The sequence below is a fragment of the Microcebus murinus genome, chromosome 10 (genome assembly GCF_040939455.1).
Source record: "Microcebus murinus isolate Inina chromosome 10, M.murinus_Inina_mat1.0, whole genome shotgun sequence".
In the NCBI taxonomy this organism is placed as follows: domain Eukaryota; kingdom Metazoa; phylum Chordata; class Mammalia; order Primates; family Cheirogaleidae; genus Microcebus; species Microcebus murinus.
The window spans coordinates 19,242,931-19,269,657 of NC_134113.1; the positions used below are offsets into that span (position 1 = coordinate 19,242,931).

The following is a 26,727-nucleotide window of genomic DNA, read 5'->3' on the forward strand; positions in this document are numbered from 1 at the left end:
TTTAGTGAACCAAATTAATGTTTTCAAATGGGTAAAATAAAATGCATAGGATTACAAAAGAACTAGTTATATACTTAAAAAACTCAAAACTGTGATGTAGTAGGTTCTTTATTAAAGCATTAAATTATATAATCTGTCAGCATGTCTAATAAACATAATTTTAGAGTATAAATCTGCAACAATTGCAATAAAAAAATCTGTGATTTTTATTGGTAACAGTCACAAGGTCCTAATACTACTGTGATTTCTTTTCACTAAATTTAAAGAAAATGCCAAATTTAAATTAGAGGTAGGTGAAAATAAAGATAGAATTTTTTTCTCTCATCCAGGTTCAGTACCATTTTGTAAATTATCTTCTCAAAATCAGGTTAACAAAAGGCTTTTCCTCTTGGCTTGGGAAGATCTTTGTTGTAATAAATTAAGGTGTTATTTTATTATCCATAAAGGTATTATCTATCTTCTCTAGAGCTGGTTTTTTTTTTTTTTTTGAGACAGAGTCTCGCTTTGTTGCCCAGGCTAGAGTGAGTGCCGTGGCATTAGCCTAGCTCACAGCAACCTCAAACTCCTGGGCTCAAGCAATCCTTCTGCCTCAGCCTCCCAACTAGCTGGGACTACAGGCATGCGCCACCATGCCCAGCTAATTTTTTCTATATATATATTAGTTGGCCAATTAATTTCTTTCTATTTATGGTAGAGACGGGGTCTTGCTCTTGCTCAGGCTGGTTTCGAACTCCTGACCTTGAGCAATTCGCCCGCCTCGGCCTCCCAGAGTGCTAGGATTACAGGCGTGAGCCACCGCGCCCGGCCGAGAGCTGGTTTTTAAGAATGTAAAATATTAAGTGTTATCTGAAAATACAAAATATTTCCCAGTGTTACATATCACTTTTGAGCATTATTTCTTAATGTACCCAGCACCATTCAAATGAATTTGTACATTAATAACTAGACTATGTTGAAAATTCTTGAAACTTAATAAATACAATATAAAACTAAATATTTTTCCTAAAATATTCTTTACATTTGTCAATGTGGTTATGACATAGGTGGTAGTAGCAGTAGCAAGCAGAAACTACTATTTGAGATACCAATTCCCATAATTATTTTAAATTTAGAAAAATTATTCTCAAACTCTCAAAGATGTTCAGATAAGTTTTTACAAATTGAAATATCAATGTTTAGATCACTGGCTTATCTTACTTGAATAAATCATTCATATAATCTTGTTTTATTAAAAAAGATCATTTCATTTTGGTGAGGGTTTGATTATAGTAGATGAGAGTAGGTGAAATGAATGACAAAGTGAACCATTGCCATACCAAACTAATAAGTATAAAAAAAAATTACTGCACATGAAAGTATAAGTTTTTTCTCCAAGTCTCTTCAGTCTTCTTTGTCAACAATAATTTTTCTAATAAACATTTTCATTCTTAGGCCCTTATTTACTAAGATTTATATTTCAATCTTCAGCCTATACTATGTGAACCTTGGCGTACCCATTTAATGACAAGTTTGCTTTATAATTTAACCCTGAACATTTTTTAATAACAATTTTTAAAATAATTCCAGATAAATAATATCTATCTCAGGAAATTCACCAAGATGAGAAAAATTTGATTCTCAGTATATAGTGCAGTAGCATCTTAGTGAGAAGCTGATTGATCATTTGTTAGCTTTGGATAACAAAAATTCTACTTATGCAATACACAAGAATTTACTATCATGTTTTAACGAAGTAAAATTCTCTTGAAAATCTGATGAAGAGTATTGCCTCTAGAGTTTGAGTTCAGGTTTTTTGGTTTTATGAATACTCAGTTTTCTCATCTTTAAAACTGGCATAATAGTTCCTACTTCATGGGTATGGTGTGAGATTTTAAATGATATGTTGCATATACAGTGTAGCATACATAGTAAGGTAAATGCTCAAATGTTTATGTTGACTTGCTTAAAAGTACATATTTATATAGATATATAAAAATAAAAATTAAATTTTTAATTCAGTTTTTTGTTTCTTTTTGTGTTGACTTTAATCAAACCAATATATTCATTTTTAAGTAAGTTGGAAATTATTACTTACTTTACAGATTAATTTGCTATAGGATTTTTGCTTTAGTGAATTGAATTAAGACTGATTAAATTTGCCGAAAATTAAATGTTCATGATTTTCAGGAGTACAGCTACTGTTTGAGGGATTTATCCATGATATATTTTGTAAACCTATATTTATGTTTACATAAAACCTTTATGTAAACAAATTCTAGAAGTCATGGTTAAACTTAACTTTGATGTCAATACTATATTCTAATATTTTATTTTTAGATTATATTCTTGTGGATATCAAGATGCTCATCTTAAAAATAAGTACCCTGTAAAGAAGCACTAACTAGTCTGTGCCTACTTTCAGGTTTTTCCCCTCATTGTGGGTAAAATGACCATTTCTCAGGGTGTTAAAATTCTTACTAGTCATGATTGTGGTATTAATAATATCCCAGAAGACAGTCAGAATGTTGTATATCTGAAACTGTTATATTAAATTGGCTAACTGCTCTTGGACTGTATGACTGAATATAATAATGTTTAGGATTAAGGAGTTTTAAAAAAATGTTCATATGGATCATATTTTATGATGTTACTTTTATTTGTGTAGGTGTATATGTATATGAATAATTGTACAAAGTAACTAGAGCATAGCAAGCTCTTCGATCTAGTTTATCTTGCATTTTGATGGTAGATTACTTCTTTTTGCTTCTTTAGTACTCTTTCTAATTTTTTATCTTTTGTTTTAATTGTTTCCAAAATGAATTACTCATCTTCCAATTTCATCTCCTTTTACTATTCACACTTAAGAAGTCTGAATTTTAGACAAATTATATACATTTAAATGTTTAAGTGATTTATAAAGACAGACCCTATTGTAGGCAATCTTTGGCTAATTTTTATTCTTGTTTTCTCTGAAGAATTCCTTCATCAACAAATAATTATTAAGCTCCTGTTAAGTGTCAGGTACTATTCAGGGCACTAGGGATATAGCAGTGAACAAAAGACTCAGTTTTGGGTTAAGTTTATATTACAATCCCAGTGATTGTTCACTGCTCTGATAATTAGTTTGCTAAAGCTGAAAATGTAACTTTCTTATTGGTGAATATTAATAAAGATAATACAATGCTTGAGTTCCCATTCCTAGTCATGTAAATAACACAGTAGTATGTTAGAAAATGACAAATATAATCATGTTTTGTAATATTTTCAAATCTGCCCTTTGTTCTTGTTAACAGTCTATTATAACCAAAGATTTTAGTCTTTTGTCTCTAATTTTTCTTTTCCAGAAACTTGCAGACCTTTCTCTTCGTATCCAACAAATTGAAACAACCCTCAATATTTTAGATGCAAAGGTTCGTATTTCTGAATAATTTATAGTATAAACTTTGCTGTGCATATACGAACTCTCTGAGTCATAACTTTAATTGCATTTGAGAATGAATTCAGTTTAGTTCCTGTATCTATGAAGTCATTTGATGATTTATTTTTTAAAAAATATAATTGCAAAGGAAATGATGTTTGTTATGAACCATTAATTAAAATTTGCACATGGATTAAGATTACTTTCATTATGCTAGGCAGAAACATCATAAAAGTAGCAATTGAGCTGTCATATAGTTCACTTCATTTGATGGAAAATTTAAAATTATTTTAACAGATGATACAATAATATTTTTTTTTTTTTGAGACAGAGTCTCACTTTGTTGCCCAGGCTAGAGTGAGTGCCGTGGCGTCAGCCTAGCTCACAGCAACCTCAAACTCCTGGGCTTGAGTGATCCTTCTGCCTCAGCCTCCCGAGTAGCTGGGACTACAGGCATGCACCACCATGCCCGGCTAATTTTTTATATATATATCAGTTGGCCAATTAATTTCTTTCTATTTATAGTAGAGACGGGGTCTCGCTCTTGCTCAGGCTGGTTTTGAACTCCTGACCTTGAGCAATCCGCCCGCCTCGGCCTCCCAAGAGCTAGGATTACAGGCGTGAGCCACAGCGCCCAGCCTGATACAATAATATTTATATAAATCTTTAGATGTCTCAGAGCAAAATATAGAAACAATATCATCTGTTTTCTATTTGTAAATATCTTAAATGCTAATGAAGAATACTACTTTTGATGTCAGAAATTATAAGTGATAACTAGGAAAAATAGAATACTGTTCTGATTTGAAAGCTTAAAGGTATCATTGAAGAACAGTGGCATATTTAGTTTTCACTTGGTTTCATTTTTAACATATTGTTCATGTGGGGTTTTTTCTGTTCATAAAGTTATGGAGACCCTAGTATATTTTTGTGACTTTCTGGTTTTTGTGACTTTGTCCCAAAAAAATTGATCTAAAAAATATTTATTGAATATTTGAGGAATAAAAATGACATAGCTTTAGAATAAGGACCAGAGTATCTAGTTTGTGCTTTCTATATTTCGTTAATGGACTTTAGCAACTATATTTCTCTCACAGTATTTCTCTAGCTTGGAAATTTAGAATACCTGGCCTTGAACACGTTCAAGATATTCTCCTAACATCCATATCCACTAGAAATTGTTTGGGCTGTAGCCACTGTGTTAAGTACTGTCATCAGTCATCAGTTCTCAATGAATATTGCTGCTTAAGATCTTATTACTATTGGTGTTTTCATTATTCTTTATTATGAGTATGTGCCATTTTTAATGTTTGGGGAATTCTCATGGAGTTAGAGTCCAAGGTCACACATTAAGATCCCACATGGGCAAATTAACCTTAGTTATTTCCATGGCCTTAGATTCAGTCCCCAAAGTCAAACATCTGACATATGTGTATCATTGATATCTAAATGAAATGAGAAAAGGTGATTTGCATGGATCTTGCAAATCTAACCTGAAGTGTTTAATTATTCAGGTTCAAATGCTTAATCATTGCATATTGAAATGCTGACAGTATGCCTATTTTTTGTGTATAAGAAACATTTTAATAACAGTGGTAAATGCAAAAGAAAAATGAATGATGGGCATTTATTGAAACCTTAAAATCTGTACCCCCATAATATGCCGAAATAAAAAAAAAAAAGAAAAATGAATGAGCTGTTTCATACATTAAAAAGTAAAGACAAGTTTTGCATATGCTAGATAATTCAAACTTAAAATGTGCCACATAGCACTTTTTGTCTTTTGGGGTTTTTTTTGAGACAGAGTCTCGCTTTGTTGCCCAGGCTAGAGTGAGTGCCATGGCGTCAGCCTAGCTCACAGCAACCTCAAACTCCTGGGCTCAAGCAATCCTCCTGCCTCAGCCTCCCAAGTAGCTGGGACTACAGGCATGCACCACCATGCCTGGCTAATTTTTTCTATATATATTAGTTGGCCACTTAATTTCTTTCTATTTATAGTAGAGACAGGATCTCACTCTTGCTCAGGTTGGTTTCGAACTCCTGAACGATCCGCCCGCCTTGGCCTCCCAGAGAGCTAGGATTATAGGTGTGAGCCACCGCGCCTGGTTCATAGCACTTTTCAAATAAAATTTTTCAGTACAAATCATTTTGCAATAACTTTTTGAGGTAAATTGTCTTATCCCCACTTTAGAGGTGAGAAAATTAACACAATATCACACAGCTGTGAATGGCAGAACTGGGATTTAAACCTAGTTAATCTGACTCCAAAGCCCATGCTCTCAGTCCTTATGCTAGGATTATCTGTATTTTAAAAATAATTTCTGGGAAAAGAATGGTTATAAGCTAAATTAGATTTTTGAGAAATTCTTCAAAAGTATTTTATTTGTGACTGTCTTTCACTTTTAGCTTATGACATGGAGAATTGAAGATGAGATTTTATGAACCTATTTGTATAGACTTAGAACATAAAACAGCTATTAAAAATATGAGGTCTGTCTGGAAGGTATTCAGCCTTGTAACCATTCTCATGTTCTCGATACATTAACAATGGCTGGATACTTTCTGGACAGGCCTCATACTCACACCTAGAAATTTAGTATTTATTTATGTACCTGCTATGGTACTTGTATATCAACACTAATTTCTTTTCCTCAGTTGTCATCTATCCCAGGCCTAGATGATGTCACATTTGAAGTATCTCCTTTAAGTGTCACTGGTGTCACAAATGGATCACATTCTGAAGTCACTTCAGAGCAATCACAGGTAAGTATTTGAGTTCCAAGGACGAGCAGATCTTCTTGGTTGAAACTAATAGACCTAAGCAGTAGTTTGGAAGGAAGAAGTTAAACAAAAATGTAAAACTTTTAATAGTAAAATTATAAAACCTTAAGATAGAAAATGAAGTTCGGGTGAGAAAAAGTTAGCTAGCTGTTTTATTTTATTATTTTGGGCTTCCTGAAGTTAATATTCTTGTTTTTGCCTATAAAAAAGAAATTAAATATGTATAGGGCTAGAAAAAATCATAAATACAATTATTTTCTTCAAGTTCCCTATGGAAATTTTTCTAAGTTCTTATAAGAAATGTACTTTTAAAATGTTTTATTATAAAATTGTAAACATGCACAACATAGAAAGAGGAGTACAATGAATGCTCAATGCCTGTTACCCAGATTCCCAGTTAAGATTGTGTCACAATTGCTTCATCTATCTTGTCACTTGCTGAAATGAACCCCAAGCATCATGTCATTTTACCCCTACATAATTCTTTGAGCATCTTTGAAAAGTTTTGACATTTTCTTTTGTAACATTTTTCTTATTTAAATGTCTTTATCATACTTTATCATATACAGTATAATTAACAATAATTCTCTGGTGTCATCTAACCTCTTGTTACTCAAAGTATGCCCAGTGGACCAGCTGCACGGACATCACCTGGGGGCTTGTTAGAAATGAAGAACCTCAGGCTCCCCCAAGAACTGCTGAATCAAAATCTACATTTTAACAAGATCCCTAGGTGATTTGTAGGCTCTTTATATTTGAGAGCTACTGTTCTTAGAAATACCCATTGTCTAAAAAGTGTGTTTTTAAAATTGATTTGTTTGAATCAGCATCCTAGTAAGAGCCACACTTTACATTTGGGTCTTATATTTTAATATTCTTGTATGCTTCTGTATAAATTTAAATTTTATATTATTTTTTATTTCAAAAAAATGAAAATTATTTGTTGTTTGAGAACAACCTCTAGGGTATCTCAGTGAGGTATCAAAATCCAAAATAAGGTCAAGTGTGGTAGCTCACACCTGTAATCCAAGCATTTAAGGAGGACAGGGCAGGAGGATCAGTTCAGGCCAGGAGTTGGCAACCAGCCTGAGCAACATATCAAGACCCTGTCTCTATAGAAAATAGAAAAATTAGCTGGATATGGTGGCACGCTACTCCAGTTGCTTAGAAAGCTGAGGCAGCTGAGCCCAGGAGTTTGAGGTAGTAGTGAGCTATGATGACGCCACTGCACTCTAGCCCAGGCAACAGAGTGAAACCCTGTCTCCAAAATAATAATAATAAATCCAGAATAAAATAATCACTAAAATATTGGCCTACCAAAGTAATAATAAGCAAGTAGACTTCCTACATAATGGAATTTTACATTTGTACCTGGAGATACTTTTCACAGGATATTTTTTAGAGAAAAGATGATATTGACAATGATAGTAACAGCTGTCAACTTGAAGGGTGCTTACTCTGTGCCAGGGCACATACATTTTTAAGTGCTTTTCATACATTAACTCATTTAATTCTCACCATAGCCATATGATGTAAGCACTATATTATCAATCTTACTTTACAGATGGGTCAAATGAGGTACACAGACATTAAGTAACTTGCAGAAGGTTAAATAGTAATGGAAGAGCTAGAATTTTAACCCAGGCAGACTGATGCCAGGAGCCCTAGTTCTTACCTGCTATTCTGTAATACACTTTCTCCAGTAGCTGTGCTCAATTCATCAAACACATTGAGGATATGTGGTGTGAGGCCCTGGGAAAGAAGCCATACATTTAGATAGAGTGTGTATTTGGGCAATGAATTAGATGATCATTTACTTAATAATTAGATATTAGAAAGTTTAGCACCTGTTTAATTAATATAACTAATTCTATTATGATGGACACTGATATATAATATACAAGAGGAAATCCAAATGTAGAAGAGTTTAACTTTATAAAGTTCTCTCAATTGAATATGAACTATCCTAGTAGTTATTCTTTGGATATAGTCATGTGTTTTTATAAAATTTTTAAGTGGTATCTAACTTTGAATATTAATTTTTCCAGGTGCTATTATGAATGCCATCTATAATATATTTTTTAAAACATTTATGCAGTTGTGTTGGTCATCACCTATGTAAGGTCCCGAAAAATTGATTACCAGTAATCACTGCTGAATTTCTTAATTCACTTTGCAAATTCAGAATGATCTGGTATATCTCTGGCAATTTTATTTTAAAATTATATGCCATATTAATTTATTTAGAGGATTTATAAAGTTCCATTGGCTTGCAAAATTTTACAAATTATGATAAAGTTGTGTGTTGATTAGCTTAATAAAATAACTTCAGCATGTTCTTAATATTCAAAGTCAACTTCTCATTTCTTCATTTTTATTAATTGGTATATTTTGTATAAAATATTTTGAAATGAGCTTAAGTACTGCTTAATACTGAGTTTACATTGACATTATAGTCAACTCAATTATCAGATAAAGTATAATTATGCACTTTTTAAAAAACCATTTATTTATCACTATCTATACACAAGTCAAAGATCTAAGATTTGTATATTGATTTTTCTGCAACTTTAATTTTGTGGTTCAGATTTTATCATTATTTACAATAGAATATCCAGTTGTGCAGATTGAGATTAATTTGAGAATAAAATGAAGGACAGTTGAGAGATATGGTAGAGGATTTATTGGGTCAGTCAAATAGCAAAAGTGTAAGATATTACATAATTAAACCTTGTTGAGGTATTGGTTATTAGGCAAAAATTAACAGCTGAGAGTTGAAAGCTATTAGGCTGGAATGTAATTCTCATTAGCTCTATTGTGTTGTCATATGAGTTTAATGTCCATAAATCTAAAAAAAATTTAGATTTCATTTGAATTTTTTATTAACTAACACTGTTTTGGACTTTTTAAACTTATGTGCATTATAGATGAATATATACATAATTACTTTTGTTCACTTAACAGTATCATAAAACAAGAGAAACCTAAAGGATTTTTTGGATGTTTTATTTGCTTCAGAGTTTTTGACAGATTTAGTTTATATTTGAATTATCTGATTAAAAAAAACCATAATATGTAATTCATACTCATATTTTAAAGATTGTGAAGATTTAGACATTTATTTACATTTTACCTAAAATTAATTTTACCTACATTTCAACATAGACATATAAAATTGATTTCATTCTGTTAAATAAATTCCTCTTAACACTTATATACAGATAATGAGCAAGGTTCAAAAAAGTAAGCTTATTCTAAATGTTCAGTTTGATAGAAAAATCAAGTACTATATACAAGCAGTCCTGGCTTTGCACTTAAGGGTAGGGTTTCTGTGAACACAAGTTTCGGTTAACACTGTGTCATGTGGAGTGAGGCCTAATTGTATAGCAAAAGCATTTTTATCTAAAAAGATCATTCCCCAGTATTCTTCACTGTAAATAATATTTAGTATTTAATCTTAACCACTCTGTGGATAATGTTACCATTAATAGTTCCATCAGTAGCTGAAGTGTATAAAACCAAATAATTTTGTCTGAGAAACTGGCTCCTCTTCCAAAAATTCTCCAGGAATCACTTTCTAAAAACTTAGAAGAGCCATATCCCCTTAGAATAAGATGATTCCATAAATAAAGAGTTGAATTAGGTAAATGGTAGATACCTAGGAAATCAATTTGCTTTCTATTAGAGTTGATGAATCAAATAGTTTTATTAGCTTTATTAAAAGTTTCATTAAAATATACATCTATATAATTCATGCTTTATATCAGCACCATGAGGACAAGTAAAGCAGAATTTTAATTTTTTTAATGTATGAATACATTTGCATTTTAAGGAATAATATAGTGTTGATATTAAGTGTAGCTTCCTCTGAAGTCAAATTTAAGTATTTGTAGATATTTAGAAACATATGTCCCATAATTAAATTATTAGTATTTAAATTTAGAAATATGATTTTTTTTCTGATATTTATTGCCTTAGAATTATAGACAGAAACATCCCTTTTAAGTAACATGATGGACCCTTTTTGTGAATTGTCTAAAGATTTATACAAAATACTCTCTACAGCAGAACAGTATACAAGACTCTGGACCACAGGAAAGTGAAGTATCAGCAGAAAATATCTTAACTGTAGCCAAGGATCCAAGATATGCCAGATATCTCAAAATGGTTCAAGTGGTAAGCTAATTTGGTCTGTCTTCTCTGTCTAGCAGCCTCATTTGAAATTCTTAACCCTGGAGGTTTCATTGTTATTTTATCAATCTGAGAAAACTGCTAAACTGAGTGACCAAGTTTTCTACTCTCTTACTTCTTTTCTATTGTAATTAATACCCTGATAAAAAGTAGCCAGAAATCAAATCTTTCTAATTACAATTGATCACATATTTCAAATTAACATAGTTTAATAAAGATTTATATAAATTTTTTTGCTTTACACAGTTATCAATGCAAATCTTGTATGTATCAGAAAGGAATGAAAGAATATTCATTTGGTAAATCATTTGATTTTAGCTTTAATTCCCATATGCTAGCACAAATAATGTTTTTTTTAATAACTTTTCTCTGATGTGAATCTATCAGTGATCTCTTGGCCATATAAAGTAATGCTTTAATATATGACTTCATAATTCATATTTTTTTCTAAGAAATCATAACATGGTATGATATCAAAAATATTTGCTGTTGTCTCTAACAGCAGAAGTTAATTTCTTTTCATTCCTGTAAGAAAGTTCTATTTCAGTGGTTGAAGAAGGTAGCTGTCCATCATTTTTCTGTTAATCAAAAAAATTAATGCTTTTATAAAATTCTATTAGCAGGCAAAAGAAGTATAATACTAATACTAAAGAACAGTTTTGTTTTTCTGTCCATGGCATTGTTTATCACCAAATTATTTAAAAGCAAATACTCTCTGACAACCAGAAAGAGTAGATTGATTCATTTAGAAGCTGTGGGGGCAGGGTGGGCAGGGAGAAAAATATATTCACTTTTCCTAGCTATCAGGAGTGGATTTATCACTTTAAAAAATTCTTTTTTTCTTAACCCGTTATTTTTTTCCTGAAGCTCTAGGCTTTCCAAGAAAAACAAAAATAAAAACAAAAACAGGGTTTGGAGAAAATATATGAAGTTTTTAAATTAAGAATAAAGCAGAGCCAGCTTGAGTATGAATCATGATGAATGCATTTTTAAAGGTAGAACCTGGGAAAGCCTAAGCTTGAAAATACACTTTTTAAAAACTGTGTGTTTCAGTCTTTTAAACAAAAGAGGCAAAGCTTCAAAATGACTCTGAAAAAGGCTTTTTATGTTAGTCCCTTCTTGTCTTACCTATATAAATTAGGAAATAGGAAAATCTACTGAGTGATATTTGAATGCCCTGAAATCTTTTATGAAAGACTGTATCTTGGGATAACAGTTATATTCTTGATACATTACCTTTGATTTTACAAGAACTTCAAAAATTCTTTTTCCTTTTCAGTGTAAATCTACTGTCCATTTGTTCTAGAAATATTTATTAAACACTAAGGTACTATATATACTAAGTATTATCTAGATTTATTTAGCAAAGTTTCCAGACACGACTTACAATTTTAATTTTTGTTATTAATTACTTAAACAAGTTCCATTGTTTTCAAATACATATATATATGTATATATATAATTGCCCCTTTAAATATTCTTCTTTTCAATCATATAGTTTACCATCTCACTAGGAGTAACAGCCAAAGTCTTTTATAGACAGGCCTGTGAGATCCTGTACAAGCTAGCTCCCATGCTCCCTTTATGATCTCATATCCTCACTCATTCTTCCCGGGCTCTATTGGCCTCCTTGATTTCCTTGGATAAATATATGGGCAGTCTCCTAAGAGTCTCAGGGCCTTTGTATCAGCTAGTCTCTCTGCCTGAAATACTCTTCCCCACATATCTTCTTAGTTTGCTCCCTTCCTTCAGATCTTTATTCAGATATTACCTTCTACATGAGGCCTTCCTTGACCACCCTATTTTGAATTGTAATGTCCTCTGACCCAATTCTCTTTACCCTTTCCCTGCTGTATTTTTCTTCATCTCAGCTTCTAGCATTGTTCATATGTTACATATTTACTTTGTGTCTTTTCCTCTACTAAATTATAAACTCCATGAGGACAGGGAATGTTTTGTGTGTACTGCACCATTCCTAGTCCTAGAACGATACCTAGCACATGGTATTTGGTTGTGAATGAAAATGCTTATATTTTTCTCTATGCCATTTTACCTTTTCATAGGTTTTGATGATAGATTTCTTTTTCACACTAGCTCAGTGGCTTTCAGAATGAGAAAATTCTAAAATATAAGTTCCTGGGCCCCACACTATAAAATTAGAATCTCTAATGTTGGTACATCATACATATAGCATATGTATTTTGGAATAAAGGTCTTCTGATTAAGAATTTTTAAAGTATTATAAACTATATATTAACATCATATATATTTTTAAATTTAAATACATTTAAGAAAATAAATTGTTTTATATAAAAAAGAAAGCTGTGGCTGAGCACAGTAGCTCACACCTGTAATCCTAGCTCTTTGCGAGGCTGAAGCAGGAGTATTGCTTGAGGCCAGAAGTTTGAAACCAACCTGGGCAATAGCAAAAACCCATCTATACAAAAAAACCTTAAAAAATTCACCAGACATGATTTCATGCACCTGTAGTCCCAGCTACTCCGGAGGCTGAGGCAGGAAGATCACTTGGGTCCAGGAGTTTGAGGTTGCAGTGAGCTATGATGATGCCACTGCATTCTAACACAGGCAACAGAGTGAGATTGTGTCACAAAAAAAGAAAAAAGAAAAGAAAGTCTTAACTCTCTAGCAGTACTTGGTACTTAACTTCAGTCCATCCTTTTTGCTCGATGTCACTGAGTATGATCAAGGGTTCAACCTCTCTGCCTTCGCCTTTTTCTGATTTTAGCTAAGTCTTCTGGTATTCTAGCCTTTTGCTTCCTTCCTATCTTTGGTATGGGTGTTTCTATTTCCTAAGCATTTCCAGGATTCTGGAAGTGCTCCTACGTCATGGTGTCTCCCTCTTCAGGCACATGGACATGGCCTTCCATTGCTATGCTAAGTCATCAATCATTCTTCTATCACCTCTAAACTGTCCTGTGATGTGTGGTTCATATATGCGTCTGTATCAGTAAAGATAGAGGTTATATTCTATTTCTTATTGTTCAAGGGTGATTTGCAAGAATAAAGGGGGTAACAACATCAAATTGCCATCCTAAAACTAAAAATTTATCCAATTTAAATTGAATTTTATTGTTTTTAGTTTATTGTGCCAACCTGTATCCCAGAATCTTATTACCCAATTTTTATTGTTTACTGCCCCCTGTCTTCAATTCCATTCTTCAGTCAGACAAAACTATAAACCTTTTCCTATATGATCTGTGCTTTTTCACCCCTGAATCTAGATTCCCCTTATTACATGTCCAAATTCTACTCATCTAGCATGTTCTTATGAATGTTTCCACTAAATCAATCCAGATTCTAAACCTGTAAGCACATAAAGCTAAAATTAATATCTCCCTTCATTGACCTATCCAACCACTTTATCTGTAATCTTTCTAGAATTTATCACTTCATACCTTATTCTGTGATTATCTGTACATATTTTTATATCCCCAGTTGAAAATGGAACCATGAGAGGAAGAATGGTATCTTGATTAATCTTTATATTCATTTTAACACCTTACCCATAAAGATATTCAATCAATGTTTGTTGAATGAACTATTTAGTCCTGCATATTAACTCTCCTTCCCCTCTTTGTATCACCTGGAAATATGTAAATATGCTCCCATTTCTTCAAGTTATCAGTTTAAAATGTTTAGAAGCCTGCATTCCAACTTTTAGGGAATTGTTTGTAGTAACAAAAGGGAAAATAGCATGATCTCAAAAGAAACCTATCTTTCTGAAAAAAAAAATCACTACATTTATGCCAACAGTATAAAAATCTATTCCTAAGATCCTAAAAAAAAACCATCTCTGTACCCTCAAAAAGGAAATAACAGTACAAGGTCTTTTTACCTTGTGAAAAGGCAATAATAGAATTTATCCTTTTTCAATTACCATTATATTGTTGTCATTAAAAGTATGAATTACTGTTCCATAAGCAGAGTATTATACCTATGTTCCAATTATATTTTCTAAAATGTAATATTCTTCCACTCAGTAGCATCTTAATATATAATAGCTCCTCAACAATCTTTTAATCTTTTTTCCCACTTCCTTCCTGAATTATTGTTAGAACCATTTCATCCTCTGTAATGGAAAGGTGTTTTTCAAGCTCTTTAAGCTTATTCTCTAGTATAGAAAGCTTGAATTTGCAGACTACCAATGAGTAATGATTCACTTTAGATAGGTAAACATAGAAAGTCCTGCAGATTATTAAAAAAACAGGCTTTGTTTTTAATTTTCAGACTTCCTGGATATCAGGATGAGCTACCATCTTTTTTGGCATCCTTTTCCCGGGTTGTAACTATCCCCTGGAATGTCCTACTTTTATATTTGCTTTGGCTCGCTTGTCACATACCAGTAAATCTATTTTAGAGCCTAGATAATTAAGACCATTTAATATAAACTCCTTTGAACAGAAGCCAACACAGTCCTTCACTTATCACAAGTACCAGTTCAAAGAGTAATAAACATTACCTTGTTCTTTGGTCTCCATGTCTTTTTCTGTCACTCCTGGATTACCCTCTGTGAGATAATAGAATGATTACAGTTCTAGAAAGTAGTTGCTCTCTGAGAGACAATTTGAATGCCTAGGAGTATACCCAGATCTTTACCCTGTACTTCTGAGATCCAACATGGTATAGTTTCTTAGCTTTGTCATATATTCCTTGTGTGACCCTGTTCAGGTCATGTCACTTCTCAAGGCCTCAGTTCCCTCATACATAAAATACAAAGTTTCTTTAGATTTGTAATCTATTAATTGATCCCCAGATGTGAATCTTATTATTAATGAATGTTCCTGGAACACCTGCTGGCATTTTCTGACATTTTTTCTCCTTTTTAAGCAAGTTTTATACAAGATTTTCAGTGAGTAATACCGTTTTGTTCCAAATGTGGCAGATAATTGATTCTGATTTAATGTTTGTTGTCATAATAGTGCAGCACAAACCTTTACTAAATTACATATTGCTTTTATAACTTAACTGGAATTGTGTACATAGATCACTTTTCCAACAATTCTTCTCTTTTTACTGGCAAAGCTTGGTGAATCTTTTGCCAGTAATAAATTGTGCATTGGGAAAGTCCGACTTCCACATTAAGAAGCTAATGACTTGTATTTTTGAAACCATATTTGCCAAAACAGTCTCTTCGGATACTTAGACTTTTTTAAAGCTCTGTTTTCTTTGGCTGACTTAAAATGTGAATTGAATAATCTCTTTGGTTCTGGTGGTTCTGATGTGTCTGTTGCCAACCATGGATGTTGGCCTGGGGAAATGTGACTTCCATTACCTAAGGATGAAGAGGATCCAAATGAGTATTAAAGATGTTCGTCAAGAAGTTACGCACCTTGGACCTCGTGAAACTAATCAAGCGTGAAGTAGAGTGCTGTTTAGACACCAAACAAGGTGTAGTTACTGTTAGAGCTATTAAAGTCTTTAAAACCATTTTTTTGGATATGACCCCAGTCATATGCTTTCCATGGTCTAGGGAACCCCAGGTTAGGTTCCTCATCACAGATCAATAGTGTAGTCCAAAGGAGGAGCTACTGGTTCATGTATAATCACAGCTTTGAAAAACACTGGTATGGATTTAGTTTAATAACTATATTTTGTTTGTTTCATTGTTTTAAAACTATATTATATTAATATGTATTTCTTTATGATATCTAAGATTTACTAATCAATATTAATGTTAATGGTTTTTGAGCACATGAGGTTTGGGGAATAGGGGGATAATTTTTTTGTGTTGTTTTAGCCTCTGTTTATTGAAAATAAAAGCTTCATGCCCAATTACTTGATTTTCTACACTTATGAATGTAGATAAGGCAGAAATGCAAATAAACATTTGTCTCTTTAATTAATTGCATAATGTAGCCAACCTTAAAAATTATAAATAAAAATATTTTATCCTTCACATCAGCTACATAGTTAGCCAAGTCTATTTGAATATAACTAAAAGAAAGAACCAAAGCTTAGTAGAATGGTAGAGTAACTTTGAGTTGGGATAAATGAAATTCAAGGGACCTCTGACAGTTAACTTTCTTCCTCTACATTCTATCGTATATCAAATACAAGAAGGTTTAGATAGAGCTTTCCCCTAACCAGAAAACTGTGACAGTTAGCCACCAATTGGAAGCCCCTGCTATATTATCTATACTTTTCCATGGCCTGAGTATCCAGAGAACCTAGAAACACACCACTTTTTGTCATATTTTTGGAAAAGAAGTACAAAAATTACTTATTCTCTGCTAAAGTCAGTAAACCAGCCTGTAAGAAAACCATGTGTGGAGAATTATTATGCCAGTTTTGCAGATTTATTATTTTTCAGTCATTTTGGCTGCATTTTGAACTCTCCCCATGATGCCTTGAAAGTTAAGGAACTTAGAACTAGTCATGCTGTGTACAGTCTTCTCAACTTCTTAGTGTTGAGAAGACTGCCTTTAAATTATGTATTTGCCCTTATGTTTATTCTTTCTTTTAAATTTTTCTTTGTTAGACAACAGTAAACAATGATATTACTAAGTCCAAGTTTTAAATTTCTTGCTTTTCTTGAGTGTAATATAGAAGATGACAGGAAGTACTTGCCATGTAGTAGGCAGGTACCTAGTAAGTTATATGGTTGCCAATATCTAGTTGGTAATATTACACATGCCACCCTTAATTCTCATCTATTCTTCTTCACTAATATCACTGTTGATATAGTTATACATATCAGAATATTTTAATATTAATATCATTTTTTTTCATTATAGCTATCCTTAGGTGGCATTCAATTGCCATGAAAGTATTCATTTGTGAATGATTTGTTTCCAGGATCTAGGTGTTTACTGTGACTACTTTTATTTATAGTATGTACAGTCTCTGGAAAATATATTTTGAGTTGTGAGCCCCAGGAAGTTTTGGAATTCCCAGTCATATTTGAAGAATAGTCACATACCAACAAACTGGTATATTATACAGATGCCATTTCCATTAGAGTTGTAGAAGGATATTTGGTTACTATACACTTGAGTATTTTGTTTTCTTATAATATACCAGATAATTGAAATTAATTTTAATTTAAAGAATAATTTAAAGGGGGGAGCAAGTGAAATGTAAGAGAATTGAGAATGCAAAATAATCTTTTAAAAAAAATTGAGAATGTAATGAACCTAGGATGTTCAGTTTGTCAAATCAGCTTTCAAAGTGTGTTAGAAGAGAATGTATTTCTTCAGGAATTTGTTCTCCACATCATATTTTTGTGCCATTGGTATTATAATTAAAATAATTTAAACAGTGTATAGGATAGCTTATATGTAAGAGTCCTTTCAATCCAAAATGTTTAATTCTTGATTTCTATTTATTTTGCTGTGTCGATAAAATTTACTTTATCTGCCTCAAATTTGCTACTATACCCTAGCTCTGTGCCCCTTTCCCCATGACAGAAAGACAAAGAAGTGGCAGAAGGAAGCAAACACAAGGGAGGGAACGTTTAGAGGATTAGCTTATAATAATTTTAAGTTTCACAAGAATTTCCTTTTTATGATATATAAAATTATAACAAAAGGCATTAGCAGAAAATATCTTAATGTTTGACTTCATATCTTTCTAACTCATTTAAACAGCTTCTTAACTCTTTAGAAGTTGTGACAAAAGGAACAGCACTCTAGTAAGGCTCATAAGGAAGCTCTTGAAGATATACACTAGCAATCACAGTTTTTATGCTTGCTGAAATGTGTGGTATAGTCCTTTTGCTCTGATACAACTGTAATTTTTCAGTTATCCATTTTTAATTTCTCAGTATCTGTCTTTCATCTTTCTCACTGGCCACCTCTGCCAGAAATAAGAAGGGGCCTCACTTAAAAGTTTTCCAAATTGGTGAGGGGGAAATAATAGTGATATAAATTAAGTAGTTAGTTATGTAGATTTACTCTTTTTAGAAATATCATTATTCCCAACCTAGCTATAAATTTTTTTGTTTAAGATTGTGTTTAATTGATGAGAGAAAAAGTAAGGACTAGAGACGCAGATGAGCTAGAATAAGGACGTGGGCTCACCTGAGGAGGGAGAGAAGTGCCTAAGGGGTTTTAGGGACTAAAAATCTCTTAGTCCCTAAAGAGGAAGACGTTTTTAGCACTACATTCTAACTAGGATGTCAGATAGTGTACACATTCATAATGGTACAGTCCTAGGTCAAAAGATGATTTGACTTGAATTGGTCACAGCAACATAAGATGCAGCAACATACTTCATTTGTAAACTAATAAAGATTATTTAAACATTATTTAACTTTATAAATAAAGATAAAGATTATTTAACATTAAGGAGAAAATGCTGATGTGTTAGCTGTATGTTTTAAAAGAAATAAAGTAGATTTCAAAATATTGAATTTTATTGGGAAAAATGATTGAAAATTATCTATTCTACCTGAGGATAATTATATTTTTGTATTTATCTTAATATTATAATTTTAAAGAATATTTTCATACATAAATACAAGTTACTGGAGGTTTTCATAATTCAGTGAAGCATTCCAAATTTTTTCTTGCTTTTTTTCTAGCCCAGGTTCACAAATGACTTTTATTCAGTTAGTTGGTTAGACCATGTGCTGATGATACATTGTTATCAGATTCAGGACCCTTCATTGTGGTTCTGTAGACATGTGGAATGCCTATTCCTGGCCATCTCTCTTTAAATGGGTACCTGTTAGATCCCTAAGGGCATTGAGTGAGAGAATCATAATATACCAGTTCAAATACGTTACCACTATTGAAAAATTAATTTAAAAATGAATATTCTGTGATTTCAGTCATTAGAATAATCTTCATTAATTACTAAGACTTCTTTCCAGCGTTTATTGCTATATTTAGAGATAGTTCTTTAAATCCTCTTGAACAGGTACAAGTAGTAGTAAGTTTTCAAAAATTGATCAGGAGACCATCTGAACTTATACTCTTAAGTAGCAAATTCCAAGATGATTTGCTATAAAAATTCTTCTAAAATTTTTATTCAAAGTTTTTATTCCTAGAAAATAAAAGTATAATTAAATTTAGAAATTTCTAATTAATATGTATTTTGAAGAACAGATACTGTATCATTTGAATCAAATGAGCTATATATTAAAAATGGAGTTCTACGATTAATTAGCCTATCAAAATGAATCTTTAAAGTTTAGATATTGCTTTTGCATTATAGTGAAGAGAGGAAAATGGGTCCTCCACAGCCCTAACTTATTCTTAAATCCAACAAATACTTGAGTAGCTACAAAATGCAAAGAATATACTTTTTTGAGCCATTAACATCTGATATTTATCATGTTACAGTGTATTTTATAGGAGAGGTTGGGAGGAGAATCAATCACATGGGGAAATCGATGCAGCTATATTTTGAATTATGTCTCAACAATAGATCCCTCACTTTTTGAAACTGCTAAAATGTATTTTATGAATAAAGCAACAGAAATTGCCTTACCAATTTCCTGGGGCCCTAGTCATAGCTGGTATAATTTTTGCCCATGTATTCAAGCAATTTGTTCCTTCATCTTTAAAGATACCTGATTGCAGTCAGTGGGAAATACTTATTATGAAACTGATGCCTTGAGATAATCTTTGAAAAAGGAATAATTTACTGTTAGCTTTCATAGAAACCACTGTGTATAGTATTAATCAAGATTTATGAGACTCTTTGGCCCATGTATTTAGTTTGAGATTAACAACCCTTGGTGGTAACATTATCATAGTTAATATCAGAGTCTAGCATTTTCTAGATTTGTACAGGTCATTAGAAATAAAACTTCTCCTTTTTAGATAGCGATATTCATTTTACAGTGATTGAGAGATTTATTTAAATTAATTTTGTATCCCTTCGCTGAAAGCTTCCAAAAAGAGAAAAGATCATTGAGCATGTGCTTTCTTTTGTGTTGTGATTTGTTCAGTAAACAACTATTATATGTATTGTTTTATCTCAAAATTGTATCCTAAACATAACACCCTAATATACAGTATAATACATAGTACATATATCCTATAGTTCATACTATATATTTCATAAAGTACAGTATAGATATTTTAAAGATAACACTATTGGAAAACAGAAGGCAAGGATATGGTTGAGTCCATATTATGAAGTTAAATTTTAAATAAAAGGAACCTGATATGAGGACTGGCTGCCGTTTAGCAACCCATAGCATCATTTAAATTCCTGCTTGTTTCTGCTCCCTACACATAAAGTTTTATCCACCTATCAACTCGATGGCGCTTTTCTTTATTGTTGTCTTAGGTAGGGAAAAAAACTTCATATTTTCCATCTTTCATAATTGAATTGTGATTCAAACTCATAAGCTGAGAGGAAAAATTCTAAAATATAAGGATTTTTTGTTTTAAAAAAAGAAAAGTCATTTATATCTCTTAAATTGAGTAAGACTTTTTCCCCCTTCTAATCTAAAACTTTAGGAAAATTTCAACATGGTTTACTAAGAGATTTAATAGTTTGGCTTTCATTAACACAATAACAAATAAATGTAAATATTGGCAAGCCTCTAAACCTCCAAACAGTTTTTGTGATATAAGTACCTAGTATTTCACTATTATGCTGCCATCATAATTTCATTAGTGTGGCTTCTTTACACACTTTCTCCAGTGACGCAAATACAGACGTGATTTTTTGGAACATCAGACTTATGGCTGCCTTCTCTCTTCTTCATTACTTATGTTGGACAAAATGCCATTTTCACTTGCCAAAAAAAATCCCACAGTTCAGTAGACTTCAGTTTTGAGGTCTCTCGTGTCCTCCTTAGACCACCAGTAGCTTTGTCTCTTGGCAATCAGAAATTGGACACTTCTTTTTGATGTTTAACAAACAAACCAGACTCTGTTACTTGACCTCTAAGGAAGAATACAGGAAAACAACAAATTTTCTAAGCAACATCACTGGAAACAATGGCAGATCCCTTTAGAGTGCATTCTTTGGAACAGAGGCCAAATTATTTTTTATCAAACTTTATGAGATTTGTATTAAGGTGGTGTTAATAAGTCTTTGAGATATTAGAAGTTGACCATATTTCCCTTTACCTATAGCCATATACAGAAATGACTAAAGGCACTAAATTTTGGGTATGTGTGTTTGTACTCTTATGCTATAAGCCAATCCAAGAAACTAAGGTTTAAATATGGAGCTTATAGGTTCAGGTTTCTATTATTCTTATACTATAACCAATGCCATGAAACTAACATTAAAATAGGAAGCTTTCTAATTCCACCAACTTCCCTGTTCCCCACTCCTTCCTTCCCACCCACTGCTTCCCTTCACCTCCACCCCTGCACACTTTCTTTGCTATATTTTAGGAAATGTTTTATTTCGACCTCATTTCTCCTGCTTTCTGTTTTCTCGGCTTTGTAACTTGTTTGTATAACCTTTCCAATGATGTCCTGTGGATTATGCTAAAGTATAATAAATAAATCACATAGTTGAGTTTATAGAAAGACTTTATACCATAAAACCATAACTAATAGAAACTGAGAGGTCTTTTTAAAGAAATATGACATTAACTCTGCTTTCTTTTCCCCTTTTCTACTAAGCACTTCCATTTTTTTTATGAAATGTTCCAAACTCCTAACTTTCCCTGTTATCCTAAATAGTTGAATGGTATTTAATTATCAAGTTAAATTCCCAGCCTTGTAATTTAAGTAGTTAGCTTTCTCCTCTACTCTCCTCACTCTGTTGCCCACGCTGGAGTGCAGTATTGTGGTTATAGTTTACTGCAACCTCGAACTCCTGGGCTCAGGCATGCACCACCATGCCCTGCTAATTTTTTAAAAATTTTTTGTAGAAATGGGGTCACACTATGTTGCCCAGACTGGTCTCGAACTTCTCTACTATTAAAATTAATTTTATTATTAAGTAAATTGTGTTTTTAAATATATTTCACTCAAATCAGTCTTACTTTGGGGTAATATATTTTTTAAGTGGTGTTAGTTTTCATTTTTTGCTTACTTTATTCCAGGCAAATGTATTTATTTCTGTTGTATCCTTTTTTAACTGTTCATATTCTTAACCTGAACTTTGAAATTCACGTTCTTAATATTTTTGCAACTTATACACTTCTGGAATTATCATTACTTAGTGTTTTTACTGGTGTTGGGAAGATGTATCATGTAGTCCCAGGAGAGTTCTTGAATTCTGTTTGACCTTTGTGCCTAAAGTGTTCAAATGGAATTGGACCATTTTATTATGAAAAGAACATAAGCATAAGCATAGCTATACTTAGGAATAGAAATCTCTGAATTCTTTATTTGAAATCACATTTATTCATATTGTTAAGTATTCATTCTATTACTCTAACCAGTGTTTTAATCATTAATGTGTTCTTTCTGTTAGTGTTATAAGAAGAATGAGAATATGATCTCTTCTATACATCAAAGTTAGTAATGAATAAGTTCAAAGGATTTAATTTGGGCTTCTTTGGTATTGGATAGCACTGATTCCATTAAGTCAGTATAAAGTATGCATCTTTTTAGATTACTCAAGTGTGATATACATACTAATACAAAAGCAAATTAAGAACTATTTTAAATAGTAAGACATCTAAAGGTCTTGTTTTAGGTAATATGTGGAGACATATAAAGGAGGCATTTTTAATGATTGAATTATCTTGTATCCTTTACTTAGGGTGTTCCAGTGATGGCAATAAGAAACAAAATGATATCAGAAGGACTAGACCCAGATCTTCTTGAGTAAGTAAATCTTCTGATATAATGATATTACTGCCAGATATTGAATTTGTCAGATATAATAAAATATTGCAAGCTCTCTCTGTATTTTTCCTATATAGTGTTTTCTGGTCGAAAAAAACATCTTCATAAATAGTGTGTCTGCTATGTTACCAAAAAGAAAAATATCCTATGCTTGTAATAAAACCTTTGCACATTTTAGGAGCAATTTCAAGATATCAGTGATGAATCTAGATATCCAAAGGAACTGGAATTTGATGATAGATTTTTTTTTTTTTTTTGCTTTTTTTTTGCAGGGAAGGGGCAGTGGTTATTATCTTTCAACTTTTTACTTAACACCTTAGTATGTAGGAAATTTATTCTATCATGATCTAGATTAAGCCACATTGAGAAATAAATAGGGTAAAGTTACCATAGGTCATGTTGATTTTTGTTAAGAAACTATATATCAGTTTGTGTGAGTTTTAGAAAGTACTATTTGAGAAATGCTAAAAGTTGTGTCTCAGACATTTGACAATAATTGATTCCATCCAAGCAAACCTGGCTACATAATTGATCCTGTATAAAATATATCTTAATGGATTCTTCAGAAGAATTCTATTTTTCAGGTATCTAGGTACTTATAAAGAGTCTTTCCTGTTTGGTGTTTTAATTCACCCCAATGTATTTAGCTATGTTATCCAAGCATTCATACTGTACTAGCAGTATACTTTGGAATTTTTCTTGGCTCTCAGCCCTCCAAGAAAAGGTATACATTTTGGAGGTAAAACACATAAAGCAGTCTTTTACTCATATTTTATCTTCCAAAATATGAAATTTAAGAATTTTTTTAAAAGTCTGCAAGAACAGATTTCTAACATGTATCTACATTTTGATATATATCCAAGTAGCAAACAGTTCAAGTACAAAGGCATGACTTGGTAATTTGAACTAATACATCTCCGGGATACTTGGCATTTGTTCTGGAAATTGTTTCTGACACACACTGTAAAAGCAGTTGGATTGTGACATATATTTTAATGTGAATTGGACATATGGGTTCAATCCATTTTGATACTCATTGGAATATATAGGTTATAAGTACATTTAACATTAACCATGACTTCTTTTTTGCTTCTGAAAATACACAGTAGACCGTCTATAATAACAGCTAAAATGATCTTTAAAATGATGATATTTCTCTAGAGAAAATGTAATAAATGAAAAACGGGTGCCCTGTAAGCATCAGGTATGCTGGATATCCAATCATTTTACCCACTACTGGGTTCATTTCATCCCTACCCAGCCTAAACTACTTTATAATTCTTTACCTCAATCAGCTACCCATATTAGCCACTTGCAAATCCTTAATTCTGCCCTCTTTTCTTCCCCCTACTATGTCAGTGACTATGATTTTCTCATGTTTAATATCTCTCACTTCTGGCCACATGCCTCCATTGCTGTTTAGTTCAGGCCCTCATCATTTCTCACTTGAATTATTATAGTAGCTCCTGATTGGTTTCCCTGTTCAATTCAAGCCATCCACTAAAGACTGAGTGGATCTGTTCATACTTCATTCTTAGTTCACATCTTCCTGTGACTCTCCACTGCCTTCAACATGTGGTCCAAGCATTGCATATAAATGCTTTTATCATGAAGACCCAGATCTTCTCACTAGCTTCATCTCTTGCCATTCTTCCACATGTCTGTCTCATACAGCCATAACAAACTTCTTGCAGTTTCCTGAATGTATCATTTTCCTATTCCCTTTTGGTGTCGTTAAATGTTTTCTTTCCTCTCTATGGAACTACTTTCCCCCATCATATTGGCCTGGCTGGTTTCTTACTCTTCAAGACTTCATTAGGTAACACCACCTGAAGAACTCCGTGGGTGACTACCAGGAGGAAAATCCCAACATCCCCAACGCACCCTTCTATCTGGCTTAGCAAGTTTGAGGGTATGTCATTGCTTATAAATGTTGAGAACATTCAGTTTCAAAGTGGTGCCAAGTTTTAGGGTAGAATTCCAGTAACAGTTAACATTGTCTTACAGAAAAGCTACTCCTCAACCACAGCCTGGGGCTTGAATTCTGACCCGTTACCTCATAAATACATGCCATTGGTCACCAGGGGCACTGGTTGGAGAGAGGGTGACTCACTATAACCTATCACCACGAGTAGGAAACCAGTTCCAAATATTAATACATTTAGCTAGATATGATAAGTAGAATCAACTCCCTTGTTAACAGAGGAATTCTGGTGCTTTTGGAATCATGTTTTACATAAGTCAAGGAGCCTCACTTTGGAAGAAAAGTATGAGATGATGATGAAGAAGAAAATGTACCGTCCAAGGAAAAAGTGCACTTTTATTTAGAATCCTAGGTACATATTAAGCCTTAGCTGAGAACTTTCAGTAAAGATTGTTCTGTTTCCTTTTTTCTTTAAGGTATAAACATATACTTTCTTTTTTATTAATTTTAGGTAGTAAGAAAAACTATATAACTGTAAGAAATAATAGCCTAGATCTGTCTGCACTGAACAAAGGGCAAACCTGAGGTTAAAATAGAAATAAATACTGATCAGAAAATACATTGTTACTTGTTTAGCTTGTGTGTATAAAAAATTAGAAGCTAAGAGTATACAATTTAAAGCTAAAAAAGTTTACGTGATAAGGGGGAAGAGAGCCTAGCAATTTTCCTAGAAAACTATCATAGAATTTTAGACTGAAGAAATTAGTCCTCTTTAGTTTCTAAAAATCAGTTTTAATACCACTGAAATAAAAATATATGTGAAAGAATGCCTTTGTCATACTCAAGAGTTTAAAGGGAAAGAAAATGGGAAATTTTAATCAGTCTTTGTCCAAAGGTTAATATGTTTCAGTTTTGCATTCAGAAATATAGAATAGGTAAATCATGCCTTATAAAATCTTTCAATCAATGCCTAGATTTCTTTGTCAGGAAATAAAGAAGCTTTTCCTCTATCCAGTATTTGCTTTGACATTTATTATGTTCCAGAAGTAAAGTTATTCTTATTACCTAGTAATTACTGCTTTTACGACTCTGGACCTGCTCATTAGCAGGAGATGAAATTCGTGATGGTTAAGGCTTAAGCTAGGGCAGACTTTAGGGGTGGTCTGCTTGCTTGAGTTTAGATTACACCCTGTCACTTTCTAGCTATATGATCCTAGATTGATTACCTAACCTGTGCATCAGTTTCCTGCTCAGTATAATGTGAAATAGAAGAGTTCACCCCCTCATAGAGTTGTTCAGACTAAGATAGGTTATGATTTAAGCACTTAGCAAAGCTCTGGACAAGCAGTAAATGTTCAATAAATATTAGTTGTAATTTATGAATGGTTTAACGGAGGACTATGTAGCAAATTCTAAACAATGGATTTACCAGACTTTTGGATCACAGCTTGTTTATAATCCTGTATTTGCCTGTATACCATTATGTTTTCAACAAAGATATAGTTAACTTACATAGAGTAGTTATCTTTTTAAATTCTGTTTTCTGAAACTGAAAATCTGTATTTTTAACTTTGCAGTAAAGAACAGATTACTGAAATTGAAATTCAACTGATCATACTCTTAACCTTAGTGGGAAGGGTGCAGTGTGCAGGATATTGATTTGGCTAAAGAAAGAATATAACTAAGTTCAAGTTACTATG

General features: G+C 32.4%; 1 protein-coding gene across 4 annotated transcripts in view; it reads left to right on the forward strand.

Annotated features, from left to right (window-relative positions):
* Positions 1-26,727, forward strand: part of WASHC3 (WASH complex subunit 3) — a 46,416-nt gene that overhangs the window by 11,907 nt on the left and 7,782 nt on the right. Inside the window, exons 3-6 of one of the 4 annotated variants that reach the window (XM_012772674.2) lie at positions 3,324-3,389; positions 6,053-6,160; positions 10,247-10,354; positions 23,018-23,082. In XM_012772674.2, coding sequence (XP_012628128.1) covers positions 3,324-3,389; positions 6,053-6,160; positions 10,247-10,354; positions 23,018-23,082 — 347 coding nt within the window. Of the gene's footprint in view, positions 1-3,295; positions 3,390-6,052; positions 6,161-10,243; positions 10,355-23,017; positions 23,083-26,727 lie in introns of all 4 variants that reach the window. The other 3 variants (XM_012772673.2, XM_076007076.1, XM_012772676.2) reach the window with 3 other exon arrangements.